At 40.7% G+C, this 21,810-nt stretch overlaps 1 protein-coding gene across 4 annotated transcripts in view; it reads left to right on the forward strand.

Annotated features, from left to right (window-relative positions):
* LOC124269829 (band 7 protein AGAP004871-like) overlaps positions 1 to 21,810 on the forward strand; it is an 86,505-nt gene extending 64,695 nt beyond the window's left edge. For all 4 annotated transcript variants that reach the window (XM_046704866.1, XM_046704867.1, XM_046704868.1 and 1 more), the window contains 7 exons: positions 1,733 to 1,848; positions 10,733 to 10,805; positions 11,778 to 11,860; positions 15,620 to 15,823; positions 16,248 to 16,303; positions 17,694 to 17,772; positions 18,107 to 21,810. In XM_046704866.1, coding sequence (XP_046560822.1) covers positions 1,733 to 1,848; positions 10,733 to 10,805; positions 11,778 to 11,860; positions 15,620 to 15,823; positions 16,248 to 16,303; positions 17,694 to 17,772; positions 18,107 to 18,316 — 821 coding nt within the window. In that variant the 3' untranslated portion in view covers positions 18,317 to 21,810. The remainder of the gene's footprint in view (positions 1 to 1,732; positions 1,849 to 10,732; positions 10,806 to 11,777; positions 11,861 to 15,619; positions 15,824 to 16,247; positions 16,304 to 17,693; positions 17,773 to 18,106) is intronic.

A 21,810-nucleotide genomic window follows, 5' to 3' on the forward strand; every position in this document is an offset into this window, starting at 1 on the left:
ACCTGTTCAGCACCTGGTGTTCAGGGATATTGGTATATATGGGTGTTCTGAAACATGGGCTGTTTGATTCGTAACTGTCTACCTGCTCCATATAAACATGGATATCTACCTGTTCAGCACCTGGTGTTCAGGGATATTGGTATATATGGGTGTTCTGAAACATGGGCTATTTGATTCTTAACTGTGTACCTGCTCCATATAAACATGGATATCTACCTGTTCAGCACCTGGTGTTCAGGGATATTGGTATATATGGGTGTTCTGAAACATGGGCTATTTGATTCGTAACTGTCTACCTGCTCCATATAAACATGGATATCTACCTGTTCAGCACCTGGTGTTCAGGGATATTGGTATATATGGGTGTTCTGAAACATGGGCTATTTGATTCGTAACTGTGTACCTGCTCCATATAAACATGGATATCTACCTGTTCAGCACCTGGTGTTCAGGGATATTGGTATATATGGGTGTTCTGAAACATGGGCTATTTGATTCGTAACTGTGTACCTGCTCCATATAAACATGGATATCTACCTGTTCAGCACCTGGTGTTCAGGGATATTGGTATATATCATTGCTCTGAAATGTTGACTATTTCTCTTCATGACAGTCTACCTGTGTAATGTAAAATGCATATCTACCTGTATAGGGCCCAGTGTACAGTGATGTGGGGGTTATTGGTAGCCGGTGGCATGATACAATACAATCCAGTGTAAACAGACAATTCATGCAATGTGTCATTCTTGTCTTTTGCCCTTCAGCCTTCTAGAAGTTGTCAACATTTTCCATGTTTGTAATTACTTTTGCTAATTGTAGTTATGGAGATGGAGTATTTATTACATTACTGAAGAGTTTTGGAACACGTTTGCATTACTTCTCAAGTTCTGTTTGATATGAACAGATTCTTTGTCAAGATTTGAAATCAGCTTTGGCTGAGAAAAGCAGCCATGCAGCACCACAACAGATTATTGTAACACATTTATGAAAGATTACTAAGAAAGTGTAATCCCAAATATAACATATGTTACATTTGACCACTTTCTAAATGGCATTGTGTAATCATAGCTTTCGGCCATCGGAGCCATGCCAATTTACACTTATCAGAGGGGTATAGTCTAGACTACCAGTTGTCCGACTTCCATTTTTGTGGAAGTCACGGTGGCTGAGCAGGTTAGGTGACTGACTTTGTGTGCTGGCAATTTGGTGCCTGACTCTGAGGGTGTGGGTTTGAATCCCGGATGGGACTCAACCCCAAAAAGTGCTAGAATTTGTACTTTACTAAGAAAGTGTAACCCCAAATATAACATATGTTACATTTATGAAACGTGTGAGGACTCAGTAAGGCATGGCCAACAGGCAACAAAGCTAATATAGACAATGACTGTTGACAACAGATACCATTAGATGCTTCCTCTTCCACACAATCACATGGGAGGGATAGCTTAGTAGTTAACGCATTGTGATACAAGGATATGGTTTCAGCCAATGAGCGTCATCATCACTTCTTACAATAAGCATCAATTATTTGGGACCTTCATAACCCAAAATCCTCACAGACAAGAGGAATTTCTGAAGGATACAGATATTAGCTCCTCAAACAAATATTCATTTGTGCTTTCAAATTGCAGACCTCTGCATGTGAGTGTTTAAATCTGTAGGCTCACTCCACTGACAGACATGTTTTTGTACATTTATTGTAAATATTTGACAGTTGTTGATGTTCTTTCAGGTCACCAGTCAGCTGATGATGGCGGAAGTATCGGTTGCTGTGGTTACGTCTTGTACTTCCTGTCCCTCATCGCTATCGCCTGCACCTTCCCTTTCTCACTGTGTCTCTGTATGAAGGTAAGCTATTTGCTGTAACAGATCACCATCTCAACAATGTGAGAGTGCAGCCTGCAGCAATGAACATTGTTGGAATCCCAGATATAACACAGTATGGGTTAACCCCATATGAATTCTGGATATATGGGTGTGGTGACATGGCTGTTTATCGTATCCATTGATTAGGATCGTTGTTTGTTCATTCAGTTAATGGGGCGGTGGGGTAGCCTAATGGTTAAAGCGTTGGCTTGTCACGCCGAAGACCCAGGTTCAAATCCCCACATGGGTACAATACGTGAAGCCCATTTCTGGTGTCCCCCGCTGTGATGTTGCTGGAATATTGCTAAAAGCGGCGTAAAACTAAACTCAGTCAGTCAGTCATTCAGTTAATAGCCGACACTGTATTCTGTACTGGAATATGTGTTCCTAAGTGACCAAATAGTCAAACAGTTCCAAACTGAAGTTACATCATATTCTTTGGAGAGGCATCTGCAGGGAAAATTGTTTGATCACTAGTCATGTCATACCTTAAAATGAAGCCCATTTCCGGTGTCGTCGTCATTATTTTCTGGAATATTGCTAAAAGCAGTGTAAAACCAAATTCACTCTCTCACTCATACCTTAAAACATTAAAAGATGGTACTTGTTGTTACCCAGTGTGGCCTCAGGTTTAAGGGATTAAAACAAAGACTGGTCAGCTCTGAGTCAACTGCAGCATGGTATGTCAGTGGTTTGGATCACTATAAAACAGGCATTAGCCCAGACTAGTACAAGCAGCCATACACACCCTTGCGGGGGCATATCACTATGTCAGTGCAGTAATTTGAATGAGACATATCTCCTCACCTCTCTGGAGACACAGAAACAGTTATAACTTTCACTGACTGAGTTTGGTTTTTCGCCGCTTTTAGCAATATTCCAGCAATATCACGGCGGGGGACACCAGAAATGGGCTTCACTCATTGTACCCATGTAGGGATTCGAACCTGGGTCTTCGGCGTGACGAGCCAACGCTTTAACCACTAGACTACCCCACCGCCCTGTTATAACTTTCAGATAATAAGGGGTGGTGGGGTGGCCTAGTGGTTAAAGCGTTTTCTCGTCATGCTAAAGACACTAGTTTGATTCCCCACATTGTGTGAAGCCCATTTCTGGTGTCCCCCGTCATGATATGATATTGAGGTGGAATACCATGATAACCAAACTTTCCAGCTAGGCGTAAAAGATGGGATCCTTGTCATAACCCTGATTTAAAATTTGAAAATTAAAACTTAAAATACCAGGGCCAAACTCAAGGGATGTTAAGTGGTCGTTAAATATGTACACTGGCCATATGTGACATGGTGGGTTGTGTCACTGTCTTGATACATGTGGTGTCCAGCTTGGGTCATTGATGGGCTATTGATACATGTGGTGTCCAGCTTGGGTCATTGATGGGCTATTGATACATGTGGTGTCCAACTTGGGTCATTGATGGGCTATTGATACATGTGGTGTCCAGCTTGGGTCATTGATGGGCTATTGATACATGTGGTGTCCAGCTTGGGTCATTGATGGGCTATTGATACATGTGGTGTCCAGCTTGGGCCATTGATGGGCTATTGATACATGTGGTGTCCAGCTTGGGTCATTGATGGGCTAGTGATACATGTGGTGTCCAGCTTGGGTCATTGATGGGCTATTGATACATGTGGTGTCCAGCTTGGGTCATTGATGGGCTATTGATACATACATGGTGTCCAGCTTGGGTCATTGATGGGCTATTGATACATGTGGTGTCCAGCTTGGGTCATTGATGGGCTATTGATACATGTGGTGTCCAGCTTGGGTCATTGATGGGCTATTGATACATGTGGTGTCCAGCTTGGGTCATTGATGGGCTAGTGATACATGTGGTGTCCAGCTTGGGCCATTGATGGGCTATTATTACATGTGGTGTCCAGCTTGGGTCATTGATGGGCTATTGATACATGTGGTGTCCAGCTTGGGTCATTGATGGGCTATTGATACATGTGGTGTCCAGCTTGGGTCATTGATGGGCTATTGATACATGTTGTGTCCAACTTGGGTCATTGATGGGCTATTGATACATGTGGTGTCCAGCTTGGGTCATTGATGGGCTATTGATACATGTGGTGTCCAGCTTGGGTCATTGATGGGCTATTGATACATGTGATGTCAGCTTGGGTCATTGATGGGCTATTGATACATGTGGTGTCCAGCTTGGGTCATTGATGGGCTATTGATACATGTGGTGTCCAACTTGGGTCATTGATGGGCTATTGATACATGTGGTGTCCAGCTTGGGTCATTGATGGGCTATTGATACATGTGGTGTCCAACTTGGGTCATTGATGGGCTATTGATACATGTGGTGTCCAGCTTGGGTCATTGATGGGCTATTGATACATGTGGTGTCCAGCTTGGGTCATTGATGGGCTATTGATACATGTGATGTCCAGCTTGGGTCATTGATGGGCTATTGATACATGTGGTGTCCAGCTTGGGTCATTGATGGGCTATTGATACATGTGGTGTCCAGCTTGGGTCATTGATGGGCTATTGATACATGTGGTGTCCAGCTTGGGTCATTGATGGGCTATTGATACATGTGGTGTCCAGCTTGGGTCATTGATGGGCTATTGATACATGTGGTGTCCAGCTTGGGTCATTGATGGGCTATTGATACATGTGGTGTCCAGCTTGGGTCATTGATGGGCTATTGATACATGTGGTGTCCAGCTTGGGTCATTGATGGGCTATTGATACATGTGGTGTCCAGCTTGGGTCATTGATGGGCTATTGATACATGTGGTGTCCAGCTTGGGTCATTGATGGGCTATTGATACATGTGGTGTCCAGCTTGGGTCATTGATGGGCTATTGATACATGTGGTGTCCAGCTTGGGTCATTGATGGGCTATTGATACATGTGGTGTCCAGCTTGGGTCATTGATGGGCTATTGATACATGTGGTGTCAGCTTGGGTCATTGATGGGCTATTGATACATGTGGTGTCCAGCTTGGGTCATTGATGGGCTATTGATACATGTGGTGTCCAGCTTGGGTCATTGATGGGCTATTGATACATGTGGTGTCCAGCTTGGGTCATTGATGGGCTATTGATACATGTGGTGTCCAGCTTGGGTCATTGATGGGCTATTGATACATGTGGTGTCCAGCTTGGGTCATTGATGGGCTATTGATACATGTGGTGTCCAGCTTGGGTCATTGATGGGCTATTGATACATTTGGTGTCCAGCTTGGGTCATTGGTGGGCTCCAGCTTGGGTCATTGATACATGTGGTGTCCAGCTTGGGTCATTGATGGGCTATTGATACATGTGGTGTCCAGCTTGGGTCATTGATGGGCTATTGATACATGTGGTGTCCAGCTTGGGTCATTGATGGGCTATTGATACATGTGGTGTCCAACTTGCATAACTAAGTAGCACTTACTGACTTTTGTAAGGATGGTATCCTTTGGCAGCTTCCAAGTCATACTGCTTGATTTGTTGGAGGGGTTAGCCCCCAAATAAAAAATCCATATTTGCTATTCAAGGCAGTTTTCGCTATGATTAGCCAAGCTTCGATCTGGCTGGTGTGTTTTCTTAAACATGGCATTGATCGAATGGTTGCAATAAAAGTGGGAACCCTTGCTTGAGAGACACGTTTATTAGGCTCGTGGAATCAGAACAGCTAAAAATAGCTGCCAGGATTTGATACTCAAACGCTCTTGTCCTTGCGCTCAGAATGGAATTATCTCAAGGCAAATATCCCATCATTGCCATGTGACAGTGGGATGAGAGAGAGTATGACAAAATGATTAAGCAAGGGGAGGGACTGATGGTGTGACATTGTAGCTTCAATGCAAGCCATATGTTGTAATTTCACAACCACTTGTGCACATGCACACACGCACAAGCACAAGCACAAGCACACACGCACATGCACAAGCACACACGCACACGTGACAATGAATGGTCAGGCTCAGTGACTTGGTTCATTCTAATTCAACAAAGATACTGAACCAACAGCACTATCTGAGTTCCCAGGGAAGTAGCATCAATGACAGAATATCACAACTCAAAGGAAGTCATCAAGTGGTCTTCTAAATCCTGGAAGACCTGGAGTAATATGTGACACATCTTTCTGCACAACTGTTATTCATTACTTGCAGTCAGGCCATAGTGTGTGTAAAACCCCAGTTGTATGCCACTTTCAGCAGTATACCAGCTATCATGCAGGGACTGGGAAAGGCAGGGGCCATGGGCCATTTTGCACAGTAGAATAAAAATGGCCCATTAAAAGTTTGAAGTTTACTATTGATACAAGGGCAGTGGCCCATTTTAAATCAGAAAATAGCTAATAATCCTGAAAATGGCCCATTGTCAAAGTTCTCTATCCCAATCCCTGAGCTATGTCATTGCAATCTGTAATTAAGTGAATCTGGGCCAGACAATTCAGTGGTTGACATCTTGATTCATTGAATATATGTTCAGAGGGAATCTATTCGTGAGACAGAGATAATCTGAAATTCTGAAATTCCAGTGTGTTACTATATAAATTACATTGTTGAAAATGTAAGTTTAACGATTTTGTCAGCAAGATGTATGAAACATAATTTCCTCTTTATCTGTGTTCCTGTTGATAGTTTACCATGTCAGTGGCCAGACAAACTGAATCTTGTACAAACTCTCTTCAATCAGTAGGATCGGCGGGCAAATTGCTATAGTTTGAACACCAAGTTCTATTTATAGTTAACTCTGGTGCAGTGATGACTGAGTCCTGTAATACTCCGGAATATTCCGCTTCAGTAAGTCTGATAAGGTGTATTGGCAAAGGTCAACGGAATAATTGATCTGTATTAGGCGAGCAGTCTGTAGGACGCTAGTACATACACTATGCATCCTAGTTTGGTGGTTTGTGAGGAGCATTGAGGTGATAGTGCTGGCATTTGTTAGATGACAGAGTTTTTGGCCATTGATTCCTTATACATTGTACATGTCTCTTTGTCCAGTAATGGAACGGGCAATCTAGATACTCTCCTTTTCCCTAGCTTGGATTTGCAGTTTTTAGAATTTAATGGACAGAATGTTTCCATGGTTTTATGTTCAAAATTTTGTCAGTAATTTGAGTTAATGAGTCGAAAGAAGACATTAAGACAATTTCATGTGTTGGGCAGATGGGTTGCACAGTTTCAGTAGTTGTCTGGAACATCTAATCTAATGTAATGGTGGATATTTTCGCTGTAGTGTTTCACATCTGATATAATTAGCAGTTCTTTCCCCCTGCTTGTGTGGTTAACCAGATCTGTTTCCAATGCCTTTTCTTTATGTGCCGACTTCTACTTCTGTTTCTAATATCTATGATTCTAATTGGGGCCCTGAGGGAAGGAAATCCAGGGTGACATTTACGAATATGCCAGGTTTTCTACATTTGTAGTGACATCTGAATCTACAATACACATTGTCAATACCAAATTTATGTTCCACTGACTAAAGGAACACCATTATCTCTTAATGGGAATATCATTTTAACCTAATCAGGCTTTTGTCCAAGCACCTGAAACTGATCATCTGAAGCTGATCATATGTAGACAGGTCCAAGCACCTGAAGCTGATCATATGTAGACAGGTCCAAGCACCTGAAACTGATCATGTGTAGACAGGTCCAAGCACCTGAAACTGATCATGTGTAGACAGGTCCAAGCACCTGAAACTGATCATATGTAGACAGGTCCAAGCACCTGAAGCTGATCATATGTAGACAGATCCAAGCACCTGAAACTGATCATGTGTAGACAGGTCCATGCACCTGAAGCTGATCATATGTAGACAGGTCCAAGCACCTGAAACTGATCATATGTAGACAGGTCCAAGCACCTGAAACTGATCATGTGTAGACAGGTCCAAGCACCTGAAACTGATCATGTGTAGACAGGTCCATGCACCTGAAGCTGATCATATGTAGACAGATCCAAGCACCTGAAACTGATCATGTGTAGACAGGTCCAAGCACCTGGAGCTGATCATATGTAGACAGGTCCAAGCACCTGACATCATCAAGCTGATCATATGTAGACAGGTCCAAGCACCTGAAACTGATCATGTGTAGACAGGTCCAAGCACCTGAAACTGATCATGTGTAGACAGGTCCATGCACCTGAAGCTGATCATATGTAGACAGGTCCAAGCACCTGAAACTGATCATGTGTAGACAGGTCCAAGCACCTGAAACTGATCATATGTAGACAGGTCCAAGCACCTTGAGCTGATCATATGTAGACAGGTCCAAGCACCTGAAACTGATCATATGTAGACAGATCCAAGCACCTGAAGCTGATCATATGTAGACAGGTCCAAGCACCTGGAGCTGATCATATGTAGACAGGTCCAAGCACCTGAAACTGATCATATGTAGACAGGTCCAAGCACCTGAAGCTGATCATATGTAGACAGGGTCCAAACACATCAGGCTGATCATATGTAGACAGGTCCGAGCACCTGAAACTGATCATATATAGACAGGTCCAAGCACCAGAAACTGATCATATGTAGACAGGTCCAAGCACCTGAAACTGATCATGTGTAGACAGGTCCAAGCACCTGAAGCTGATCATATGTAGACAGGGTCCAAACACATCAGGCTGATCATATGTAGACAGGTCCAAGCACCCAAGCTGATCATATGCAGACAGGTCCATGCACCCTCAAGCTGATCATATGTACACAGGGGTCGTGCACCCTCAAGCTGATCATATGTAGACAGGTCCATGCACCCTCAAGCTGATCATATGTAGACAGGTCCAAGCACCCTCAAGCTGATCATATGTAGACAGGTCCAAGCACCCTCAAGCTGATCATATGTAGACAGGTCCAAGCACCCTCAAGCTAATCATATGTAGACAGGTCCAAGCACCCTCAAGCTGATCATATGTAGACAGGTCCAAACAGGTCTGAGCTAGGGCTGGGACGGGTAGGAAGAAATGGAATCGAGTACCCGCATGTGCTTACCTGAATCGGAATCGAGTACCCGGAAATGTAAGGAATACAGCGCTGCTGTCAACTGTCTGAATATTCTATCACGAGTTGACAGAGATTATTATAGAAACTTGAAAGGATGGCAATAAGACATTAAAACAGATCTTAGGCTATTTAATTTACGTCTATTTAACCAACATAAAGAGTAACAGCATTACTTACATTCACAGAACCTTTCGTTCCCGCCGCTCATGTGTAGATAAATTACAGTCGTTAATAATAACCTTCATTAATTGGACAATACCAATGATGTAAATGTGTGTTACGTCAATTATGAAAAAGACAAGTTATTATCTGCCCTTGTTATTACAGAGTTCTTTCCCTTTCCGGGTACTCGATTCCTAGAAATAGGACTCGATTCCAGGTGTAACCGACCCGGATTCGAGTACCTGAGTACCCGTCCCAGCCCTAGTCTGAGCACCCAAGCTGATCATATGTAGACAGGTCCAAGCACCCTCAAGCTGATCATATGTAGACAGGTCCAAGCACCCTCAAGCTGATCATATGTAGACAGGTCCAAACACCCTCAAGCTGATCATATGTAGACAATTCCAAGCACCCCCAAGCTGATCATGGGAGAGAACAAAGCCTTCATAATTCAGATAAAGATATTTTGTCCTTCTTAATGAAAAAGAATAATGTACAGATAATTGGCAACAACAAAGGTAACATTTCGTTGTATGAAAAATGGGGAAATTATGAAACTCTTCCTGTTGACGTCACAGGCAGGGAAATGATCACTTGTTTGTTATAATGTATTTGTTCATGATGTAATTGTACACTAGTGACAGTTATCAGGTGTCACCTACCTCCAGTGTAAATTTACCCGGGACATCACGTCAGTGGCAGGTCTTACCAATTAGAGCTAATTAGCCTGATGATCAGTCGCAAATCTCGTGTGTCCATACTTTCTGTAGACATTGGTCCCAATATATACAATGTCTGTTTACTCGGTATTGACATTACTTATTTCAGCAGTTGTAACCTATAGGGAACAATCAATCATTGTTTGGGAAATGTTTATTCTTCAAGAAGAGATATGTTTATGACGTCACCCAACTCATAAATAGAAAAGTTTATTGATCTAATTACACTAAGCAAATACATTTACTATGAGTGCCACCAAAATGTGATATCAACAGATTATCTGAATACATTAGTTGAAACTTATGTATACTAATTCTTGTGCTGGATCTAATGATCAAATAATCAGTCAAATCAGTGTTGCTTGCATCAGCGATTATCGATGGGGTCTGGAGACTAATCACTATTCATAATTAAAAAAAATCAAATAATACTTTGGAAAGTATGTTTCATATTTTTGTTATGTTTGTTAAATCAAGACATATACAAGTGATACAGTTTCCTAACTCATAAAACTGCAATGTAGGCAACAGAGACGTGTGAGTGTCTCAAGTATCCATGATCGTCTTGATTGTTGTATTAATCAATGACTGTTTCATGTGTACTAAGTGATAGTGTCCCGTTGTTGCCCACATGAGTCTTGTGGTTCGGTTTACGATTACAATCGATTATTGATTGATTACTGAGCTCTGATTATCTATCTGCATATTGTGGATAATATCAAATTTTTCCTTATCCTGACTCATGAGGTAAGCAATTAAGCATGAGTCAGGATAAGTATAAAATATCAATTTTAATCAAAAAATTACATATTTTTCCTTATCCTGACTCATGCTTAATTGCTTACCTCATGAGTCAGGATAAGTATAAAATATAAATTTTAATCAAAAATTTACATTACATAATGATAATAGCCTTGTATCTCAATTATTATTTTCAGGTCATTAGCTAAAGGTATATTTCTCAAAAAAATCATTTTGATGTGTTGTCTGTGTTTCAGGTGGTGCAAGAATATGAGAGGGCCGTTATATTCCGACTAGGTCGTCTGGTGACGGGAGGAGCCAAGGGGCCAGGTAGGGACATCTGATTGTTTGACCAAAAGCAATCGACTGAAACTGAACATTTGATAACCAGAGAATGAACCATTAATCACTCCAGAACCCATGATTCTCACCTTGATACCAAATATTTGATTCCATCTCTATCATCCCACTATTTGATCACCTTAAAGAGAATCATTTGATTGATTTGATTGTAATTCAGTCAAATGCATATTTTGAAACTTTTGATCACCCTTTAGCCAACATTTTGAGATCACCAACAACCAACAATAAGCCAACCATTTGATCACCCTAATGTCAACCATTTGAGGGGCGGCGGGGTAGCCTAGTGGTTAAAGCGTTGGCTCGTCACGCCGAAGATCCGGGTCCGATTCCCCACATGGGCACAATGTAAAACCCATTTCTGGTGTCCCCTGCCGTGATATTGCTGGAATATTGCTAAAAGCGGCGTAAAACTAAACTCACTCAGTCAAGTCAGTCAACCATTTGATCACTCTGAAGCCAACCATTTGATCACCCAGTGGACCCAATAGTTGAACATCTGTTCACTTTCTGATCCTAAGACCAGGACTGTGGGGTAGCTTAGTGCTTAAAACGTTTGCTCATCACATGTCAGACCCGTATTTGATTCCCCTCATGGGTACAATGTGTGAAGCTCTTTTCTGGTGTTCCCAGTCATATTGCTGGAATATTGATAAAAGCGACGCAGCAGGATATGGTGTTAGCTTTTCAGGAATATCACTCTAGTATCAGTCCTGAAGCTGAATGTATAGATGATGAGTGAGTGAGTGAGTTTGGTTTTACGCCGCTTTTAGCAATATTCTAGCTATATCACGGCGAGGGACACCAGAAATGGGCTTCACACATTCTACCCATATGGAGAATCGAACCTGGATCCTCGTCATGATGAGTAAACGCTTTAACCACCAAGTTACCCCACCACTAGTGATGATGATTATAATGATGTCATGTTCTGTTGATCAGGTTTGTTTTTCATCATCCCATGCATGGACTCGTACACCAAGGTTGATCTGAGAACAGTGTCCTTCGATGTGCCACCCCAAGAGGTGAGTGTGGTGGAATCAGTTTTGAGAGACAGGTATCATCACTGACAGGTATCATCACTGACAGGTATCATCACTGACAGGTATCATCACTGACTGGTATTATCATTGACTGTATCATTCACTGTATTATCAGCAACTGGCATTATATTCAGCAAGCATTGTTATCAACTGGTATTAGCTTGTACAGTTATCTACTGGTATTATCATTAACTGTATAATCATTAACTGGTATTAATGCTTGTGCACTCATCTATTGGTGTAATCATTGTATTATCATCAGCTGGTAATATTAAAACATTTGGGTTGTGTGCTGGTATTTATCCACAGGTTTTATCATTGACTGAGAGCACCTCTGACTGGTATTGACTTACTGGTATTATGAAAGTGTGTGCTTATCATCTACTGGTATTATCATCAGCTGGTAATATTAAAACATTTGGGGTTGTGCTGGTATTATCCACAGGTTTTATCATTGACTGACAGCACCTCTGACTGGTATTGACTTACTGGTATTATGAAAGTGTGTGCTTATCATCTACTGGTATTATCATCAGCTGGTAATATTAAAACATTTGGGGTTGTGCTGGTATTATCCACAGGTTTTATCATTGACTGACAGCACCTCTGACTGGTATTGACTTACTGGTATTATGAAAGTGTGTGCTTATCATCTACTGGTATTATCATCAGCTGGTAATATTAAAACATTTGGGGTCGTGTCCTGGTATTATCATCCACAGGTATTATCTTCAGGCATGAGAATTTTCCAGGATTTGCAGATTTCCGGGATTTACATATCAAGTTGTTGAGATCAGCATAAATCTGCATTAACATTTTAGGTGGTCGATATCACACAAAAATTTCCTCCAAAATTGAAATTGGCTATTCTCATGCCTGTATCTTTGATTGGAAATATCTCTGGTATTGTCTTTTACTGGTGTTATTTTCGACTGGCATCGTGAAAGTTTGTGCAGTGATCTACTAGCATTGTCATCTATTGTGAGGTTGTATGTTAACTTGTGACACTGTCTCCTGGTGTCGGCATTGACTAGCATTGTAAAAGCTGGTGCTATTATCCACTGGTATTAATGTGCCCTTGCTCCTGCGCAGTGTGTGCTGGTCCCTTGACGTGACAGTACAATGAAGCCTGGCGTCAGTCCCAATAACCTGCATACCAATCATTCTAAACCATGCCAAGTACACTACAGTAATGGGCAGACAGAATAATTCCATGTCCCCAAAGACCTTCTTCATTGTCCAAAATATGTAACCATTTCAAAGTGTCATCACTGCGAAGCGTATATTAGATTCAGATGTGTATTGGTTTCAAATTTGATGAAATGGAATAGGAATCCAGGCTCGCTGACTTGGTTGATGCATGTCATTGTGTAGATGGATGCACATGACAGCAATCACTGGATTGTCTGGTTGTAATTATTTACAGAACACAGTCATAGATCTGGAAAATTCGGCACTGACAACAAAGATGCAAAAAAAATTGGATGAGGTTTCATCAAGTTCTCATTGATTAACAGGGATAGAAATACTGTTTATCATCCAAAACTGTGTTCCACAGGAGATCTTGCTTGTGTGAGATCAAACTTTATTACCCACGTGGTCAACGTATGGGTAGTTGCATATTAATCTCGTACGTCACACGAGTGTCGTATCGCGTTGACCTGTGTCGTAACGACTTGACCTGAAATTCTAACGATTTGATTAGATAACCGATGACCTCTCAATTAGGTCACATTCTGACGTAACTAATTTTTCATTCATAACAAACACGTGAATGCATTCATTCTACAACTTAAATGCATTGTGGGAATGTAAACATTGCGAACGTTGCCGTGTCGCTGTTTCATTGTGAGTCGAACTGAGACATTATATCTGTCGAAAAACATAAACGCAATGTTTCCACCAGTGATGTTAGCAGAATGAAGCAACTGGAAACCAAGAAACGAGGTGCTACGGAGTAGTTTACTGTAGGAGGCTGTACGAGGCGATGACAACTGACATGCATCGTGACGTCGGTTACCATGGTAGTGACGTCATTAGTGTGACGTCATGCAAATATTGTACTACAGTACAAAACTCTTCCGCAACCTCTTTATGAAACCGGTTTTGGGTTTGAAACCAAAAACATAACAAAAAAATACGCTATTTTGTCAATTTAAATGCATGTAAGGCGTGGGTAATAAATAAAATACCACACTTTCGGTCTCATTACATACGAATTATCTGAAACCCGTGACCTTCCTATGTTATCTGACCTCGCTTTCGCTCGGTCAGATACCATAGGAAGGACACTCGTTTCGTATAATTCGTATGTAATGAGACCTCGTGTAGTATTCTCTATATATCTCCTAGGAGATATCGTTTTGACAGTGGATTTTGCACAATGCCCTGACAATGCTATGACGTTATGACCTTGATGATGTCACAATGCTATGACATAGCTGCACTGCAAGTCTAATGGCAGTACCGTGCTCGGAGATGTACATATTTCATTGAATACTAATGAAGAATGATTTTTGATGATAAATAGAATCTCACCAAGTGTCTTTTGATATCAAATATATCAACACTCGTTGGTAAAAGTAAAAATATCCTCAGCAAGCCCCGGATATTTGTAACTTTATCAACTCGTGGTGATATATTTGATATCAAAAGACACTCAGGTGAGATTCTCTATTTATTATAAGTGTGCCTTAAAGTACTAGACAAATATTTTAGATGTGCCTTTCAGAAATCAAGTGTTTTCACATGTTTTTAGAATACATTATCCATCATAATTCCAGTGATTTCCTGGGCAAAAAAGTCAGTAACTTTTTTTGCTTGTTTGTCATTTGCATAAGTGTTTTGGGGATTAAATGACTAAAGGTGACCTATGTCTCTAAAACATTAGGCGTGCCATAAGAGCACAGAAAACATGTTTTATCTGTGCCATTTCAATATTTACCGTGCCATGGCACGCAAATATACAGGGTATTTCAAACCCTAGTTAATAATCAGGGATGTTTTACTTCAAATAGCAATAGGGTGGTGGGGTAGCCTAGCGGTTAAAGCGTTCGCTCGTCATGCCAAAGGTTCGGGTTCGAGTCCCCACATGGGTACAGTGTGTGAAGCCAAGATACTGAAGTCATAATTGACTGGGTAAAGAACACTAGTTTACCACCTACAGCGATTGATGTCTGTGTTTGCTCTTAGGACCTGCAATACATGTAGTGTTAGTACCGATAATACCTCATGAAGATCTGCATTGGAACTGACCTTCAACTACCAGTGCTAATTGGCCAGTAATTGGAGTCATGTGTATGAGATAATCAGTGGTATTTTTTGACTGCAATCATAATGCTGCCATATTGCTGAGAGCAACACTCTAACTAACAGACATTAATAGTCATGGATATTTTACTACACATTAAAAATTATACTTAAACCAACTCACAATAATTTCAGCTCTCATGGGCGAGTGAGATGGGTTTTACGGAGATTTGAGCAATATTCCAGAAATATCACGGTAGGGTACACCAGAAATGGGCTTCACACTTTGTGCCCATGTGGGGAATCAAACCCGGGCCTTCTGCATGACGAGCAAACGCGTAACTACTAGGTTACCCCACTGCCCCATCTCTAATGGACTGGTTACATCGCAGTGTTCTACTGTCTCAAGTACAGTGTATTTCTGTTTGTGATTTACAGACAATATGTTTAATGTTGACAATGTTAACATGGCTCCGCTCTGTTTCCTGGTAGGTGTTGACCCGCGACTCTGTTACGGTAGCAGTGGATGCCGTTGTCTACTACCGGGTCCAGAATGCCACCATGTCCATCACCAACGTGGAGGACTCCAACCGCTCCACCAGACTGTTGGCAGCAACTACGCTCAGGAATGTCCTCGGAACCAAGAATCTGAGCGAGATTTTGTCAGAGAGGGAGTCAATCAGTCACCTCATGCAGGTATGGGTACAACTGAAAACAATCTGCAATCAAAAAGATATGGCAGAAGTACTGTCAAAACGTTTTGATGGTGTTTTTTCCTGTTTCAACATTCTTTTGGAAATTTATGAAAGTAATGAAATAAGTACTACTTAAAAATTGAAGAAAATTTTTAATCTTAAAAGTTAGAAGGAATTTAGAATCCCATGACATTGTGTCTCAGATCACATTCCTATATACCTTTGTTTTAAGATAATATTGAAGGTATTTGGTGATATTAAACTTGTTAATTTCAAATATTGGTATTATTGGAAATGCGGAAACCTGCAAATCAGACATCCATTGTGAAGGAGCGTCAGATGGGTACCTCCTGTGTTATTGCTTGTGTTGGCAGTGACAGCTTGATGTATGCTTTACTCAATTTAGATATGTTTTCATCCCCTAGAGTTCCCTAGATGAAGCTACAGACCCATGGGGTGTGAAGGTGGAGCGAGTAGAAGTGTAAGTAACATGGTCGACCTTGACCATGACAAGGTGCAGACACCTATTGCAGCACTGTGAATCTGGGTCCCCATCCACAAAGTGTTCATAGGGCATGACATTTGTAAGTCTATGAGAAACTATAGGGTTACGACACGTTACGAACGCTTTGTAGATCAGGATGCTGGTTTCCAAGGATACGCTGATTGCAAACAACTGTTGAACTCAATACAAACTCTTTCTAAGGTGGGGCGGTGGGGTAGCCTAGTGGTTAAAGTGTTGGCTCGTCATGCCGAAGACCCTGGTTCGAATCCCCACATGGGTACAATGTGTGAAGCCCATTTCTGGTGTCCCCCGCCGTGATGTTGCTGGAATATTGCTCACAGCGGCGTAAAACCAAACTCACTCAGTCACTCAGTCTTTCTAAGGTGTATTAAATTGACCTCATATTCTCATGCGATGATAATGGCCTGGGCCTCTAAAAGTGTCAAGTGTAATTGAGGGTTCTGATTTACAGTTCATGACCAAGTCTGTTAAACACATTATTTTACCCAATAATTGAGAGTGATTATGGGCTATTTCCTGCTATTATGTCACTAGGTAACAGTAGATTGTGTACTTGAACATGCTCCAGTTGCATATGAGTATGGGATACCATTGTATGACACCGTCTCCAAGCAGCCAATCAAACACTTTCAGGGCCTACACTATCAACTGTTGAGTTGTGTATTAGAAAGCAGCTGTTTTAATGGATCAGATGTTTGATTAGTTGCTTGTGGGAAACTGGTGTGAAACCAGACATGGGAGTGTGTGCCAAAATGTATTGTTTCTGCTGCATCACTCTTTCAGTGTAATTTACATCAGATGTTAGTGTTTTATGTGGTTGTATTGTATAACCCAACCTTACTAGTTCAATCCAAATGTTGCTTGACTCATGGACTATAGCTGAAGTCACAGACTGCTAGGAGCGGTGGGGTAGCCTAGTGGTTAAAGCGTTCACTTTCACGCCGAAGACCCGGGTTCGTTTCCCACATGGGTACAATATGTGAAGCCCATTTCTTGTGTTCCCCGCCATGATATTGCTGGAATACTACTAAAATTGGCGTAAAGCCATATTACTCACAGATTACAACTTGGTTAGACCACTCGGACCCGGGCAGTTAAAGCCCCAAATCCTCCATTTACACCGTAATACTGCAATAGTGAACTATTTTTGTGCACATTTATTTGATAACGTAAAGTTGAAAAGCTACTTTCCCTATTGTCATGCTGCAGTATGAACAGCTGGACTGTAGAACAATGGCTTTTGTTACGAGTTTTGGAGTTCGTTTGCATTATTTAAAAAATAGTTTTACTGTCTGATGACAAAATACCATATATGTTTGTTTCATTGTGACTCTCTAATTTCCAGTAAGGACGTCAGACTGCCAGTCCAGCTCCAGAGAGCCATGGCAGCAGAAGCTGAAGCCGCACGTGAGGCTCGGGCCAAGGTAGATAACTCTTTCACCCCTTTTCCTCTCACCTGTTGTAGCCCTTAAGAATATTAAGAATAACAAAAAAATTCCCATAAAGTGTATAGTTGTCTGTCAGATATTTTACATACATTTTCATGGTGGCTGAGTATATAACTCACTTCTGAACATGTGTAATGAAAATAAGTTATGTTTAGTTTCATTTTGACCGAAAATCTTAATGAAACTAAATATGTAGTAATCAGTGAACTGATGTAATGCGTAAATATGACCTTCTTTACCATTGGACCTTGACCTTATGAAGTAAAACCTTCACCCTCCTGACATTTGACCTTGATATTCCTTCTTTTAGGTCATTGCCGCTGAAGGAGAACAAAAGGCTTCCCGAGCTCTGAAGGAAGCTGCCGACGTCATCACCGAATCTCCCGCTGCTCTGCAGTTGCGTTACCTGCAGACTCTAAACACCATCTCCGCTGAGAAGAATTCCACGATCATTTTCCCCCTCCCCATTGACCTTCTGCAGTCGTTCCTTCCAAAAGGAAATCAGAAAACATCAATGTAGGCCAAGGTCACTGGAAATAACATGACCGCAACAAACTTGCCTTATTCTGGTTGGTCAGTGGAGTAGTACATAATTTCATTTGAGAAGAAGGGGGAACAACTCTGTGTCCAGACAATTTGTCTATATGCATAGGTTGCATGCTGTTATCCTAATAGTAACTAAAATGTGAAAAGGTTTTGGCCTCTTTTTATTTCAATATAACCCGTGATTTCCATTGATGTTTGTCTTATTAACAGCATTCAACTTCAGGAATCAATCAGGGTAGAATATGTGGCATGTTAATTGTATGTATATTTATGTACTCCAGGTAAAAACACAGATTGTGATGCTCTTGTGCCAAAACCAAGACATAAGCATCTCAGATTTGCTCCATGAAAACAATATATGCTGTAACATCGTAAAATGCTTCGTGTTGCGTTTGAGGTTTTAATGCATTCCAGTAAGGGCTACTAATTTTTCTTAGAGAAAGAAAATTTGATACCAAAATATAACTGGAAAAAAAAGTGATTGATCAAATATGATTGAAAATGAAATTGTGTAGACAAATTTGACTGACTAATACAAAGTCCAACTTGTTCTTAAGAGATAGATAATACAATTGAACACCTGCATTTCAAACATTGGAGGAGGTTCAAGGGAGACCACCCTTCTCTGCTCTTTTATAAAAATATTGTAAATAAATGTACAAGTTTGTTGTCCGTTAAGCTTGTAAATTTTCTGTCATTGTTGTTTTTTTGATCGTCAGTTTTATATTTAATGTACAGGATGTGAAATTTTGCTCGAGAAGGTATTTCTTTCAATAGTACCTATAGGGGTTAGTGAACTCCTCTACGAATATTAACGGGGAATGTTTCTTTGAATAGGAATGTAGTCAGTAACTCACTTCTAGGCTGCTGAAGGACATTTCATGAATCAAGCATAATAATGAGTTACAATCACATGCATATATTATCTTGTTAATATAAACACTGTGTAACGCTCCTTTAATTTCTCTGCTCACTTGCGCTGTCATGATCTACTAACCTGCCCCATGTAGATGCTATGTCGTTATAATGGCTACCTGTATAAAGTCAAACAATAATCGGTTTATGTTAGCCAGTGTATGTGTCACCCAGCAACTGTTATCCAAGATTTGTTGACCCTGAAGGTGAAAGTTTCAAATCCTCAGGACTTATGCTTGAATCAGTTGAAGTGCTCCATGGTACAGTCACTGTTTGTTGAAGAACTAGGGCTTCTCTTGAGCTGAGGGGATAGTGAGGACAGGGATTCTCATCCTACAATTTTCTCACAGAGTAGCAACAATGTCTGTGCAGTTGGATTTATCAGTAAACCAAACTATCAACCTCTGTTTGGCACCATGTGTGGCATCACTGTTTGCTGAGTTTCATTCTTTAGAGCTGAGCGATTAAAGCGTTCGCTTGTCACGCCAAATACTGGGTTCGATTCCCCACATGGGTACAAAGTGTGAAGCCAATTTCTGGTGTACCCCGCCATGATATTGCTGGAGTATTGCTAAAAGCCGCGTAAAACCATACTCACTCATTCTTTAGCATACAAACACCTCCACACGTGGTTCCAGATTCAAGGTTCACTTGGATTATTATGTTCTTGGGTTGTCAGCGCTGTCCCCATGGGTTTCATCAAAGCGGGTAAGCATGTGGAACCTGCAATGTAATACTGTTGAAAGTGGCGTTAAACTCACTTCCTCTGTCAGACTCAACGTGAAGGTCATGTCCTTGAGAACACTGTTGTTCGCTTTATGATTCTCAACTAGAAGTTAAAAAACAATGGAAATGTCATTGTTGAGAAAACTGCTTAATACCTGTTTTAAGTTTTTAGATAATGGTATATCACAAAATGAAACGACACTTCCTCAGATAAACAATGGGGAAATATTACACTTCACGTGAAGTATTGGGACCATTGTTGCACTGGCATTGTTGCTATTCTCAATAGCTGTAGCAAGATTTCTTGAGGGACCAACCTAAGCAATAGATATGGACTATGATTAGAAGTGTATGTTCAATGAGCTGATATCAAAGAAACCATAGCAGCTAATGTAATGATTCTGTTTGTGCTACATTTATGTCAAGATTAATTATGTCATTGTGTTTGAAGATTTCTCTAGTCCAGGTAGCGGTGGTTTAGCGGATCACGTCTTGCCTTGTCATGCAACTGGTCTGTGTTTGAGTCACTGCATTTGTACACTTTGAAGACCTTGTGGAGTCCGCTTTTGTAATGGTCCTATAAAAGCCTCAAGTCCCTCAAGCAGACAATGTTTTTATTTTTTTAGACGACGCCCGGTTTTGACAACAATGGGCCTATCAAAGCCTCAAGTCACTTGTGCAGACAATGTGTTTATTTTTTAGACGACGTCCAGTTTTGACAATAATGGGCCTGTCGATCATGCAGACCATTTTTATGTTTTGTTAGACGATGCCCAGTCTTAACAATGTCGTGACTGTATTCCATACAACCAGCTCTTGTACTATTACTTTAAATGGTGTGTTGTGCATAATTTAAACAACTTGTGGAGCACTGTTCAGTTGGACCCTTTATAATCTTTCAGAACTGTATAACGTACTTTGTTTTTATCTGTATGTATCCACTCGTTTCTCTCGTATTCATTGTTTAACTGTCATGTTTTCCTCTCCAGTAAATTAAAACCATTGCTCAAAATATTTTTGCATATTAACTTACACTCACATGCACCATTCTGACAGTTATGGAATAAAACATATTTTACCAACCAGGCTATTCAGGAAATTAAAACAATTTAGCACTTTCCCTTTGGTTAGATTCTTTGTATTTTGTATTTCCTAAATAACATGTAGAATTTATTTTTGATTACATCATCGACAGATATGCATATGAATTAATGCGAAATTTAAATGAGGTCATCTAAACCACTACATTGATATTTTTTCCCCATTTCAGATGTTGATATTAGCCTGTATTGCATATATCTGTGGTGTTTTCCGATTGCTTCAAACTTGAATCGCTGATATGCAAAAATGAAATCACTCTATAAAAGCAATAATAATTCAGTGAAAAAACGCCTACAGTTCAAGCTATGGTGTGTACTTTTTTCGTACTATTTTATAACATTTTTGTACAAAAAAAGTCCATGGGAAATGCACAAGTGGATCCCCTCTAAACTGTTAATTTAACACATACTTCCAGTGAAGGTTCACCAAAGTGGATCTCTTGAACTTCATTTTCCAGTAACAGTTTTACAGTGTTTCTTGGCAATTTTATACTGAATTAGTGATAGTTTATAAAAACCTGCCCACCATGAAACATTTCTATTCCACTGTGTGCATCCCCTCCCTAATGTTGTTCATGGTTCGTGGTGGTTTGCGAGGTCACTGTGTTCAGATTTTTCTACATTTTAATGATCAAATTCTATGCTCAAGGATTATTTGTTAACCATCCATCATAATATGTATTCTATCGTTCAGTTTGATATTTGAATAAAATTTCAAGGAAAACCA

This window comes from Haliotis rubra, unplaced genomic scaffold, assembly GCF_003918875.1.
Source record: "Haliotis rubra isolate DU_JTF1 unplaced genomic scaffold, ASM391887v1 Scf148, whole genome shotgun sequence".
Classification (NCBI taxonomy): Eukaryota; Metazoa; Mollusca; class Gastropoda; order Lepetellida; family Haliotidae; genus Haliotis; species Haliotis rubra.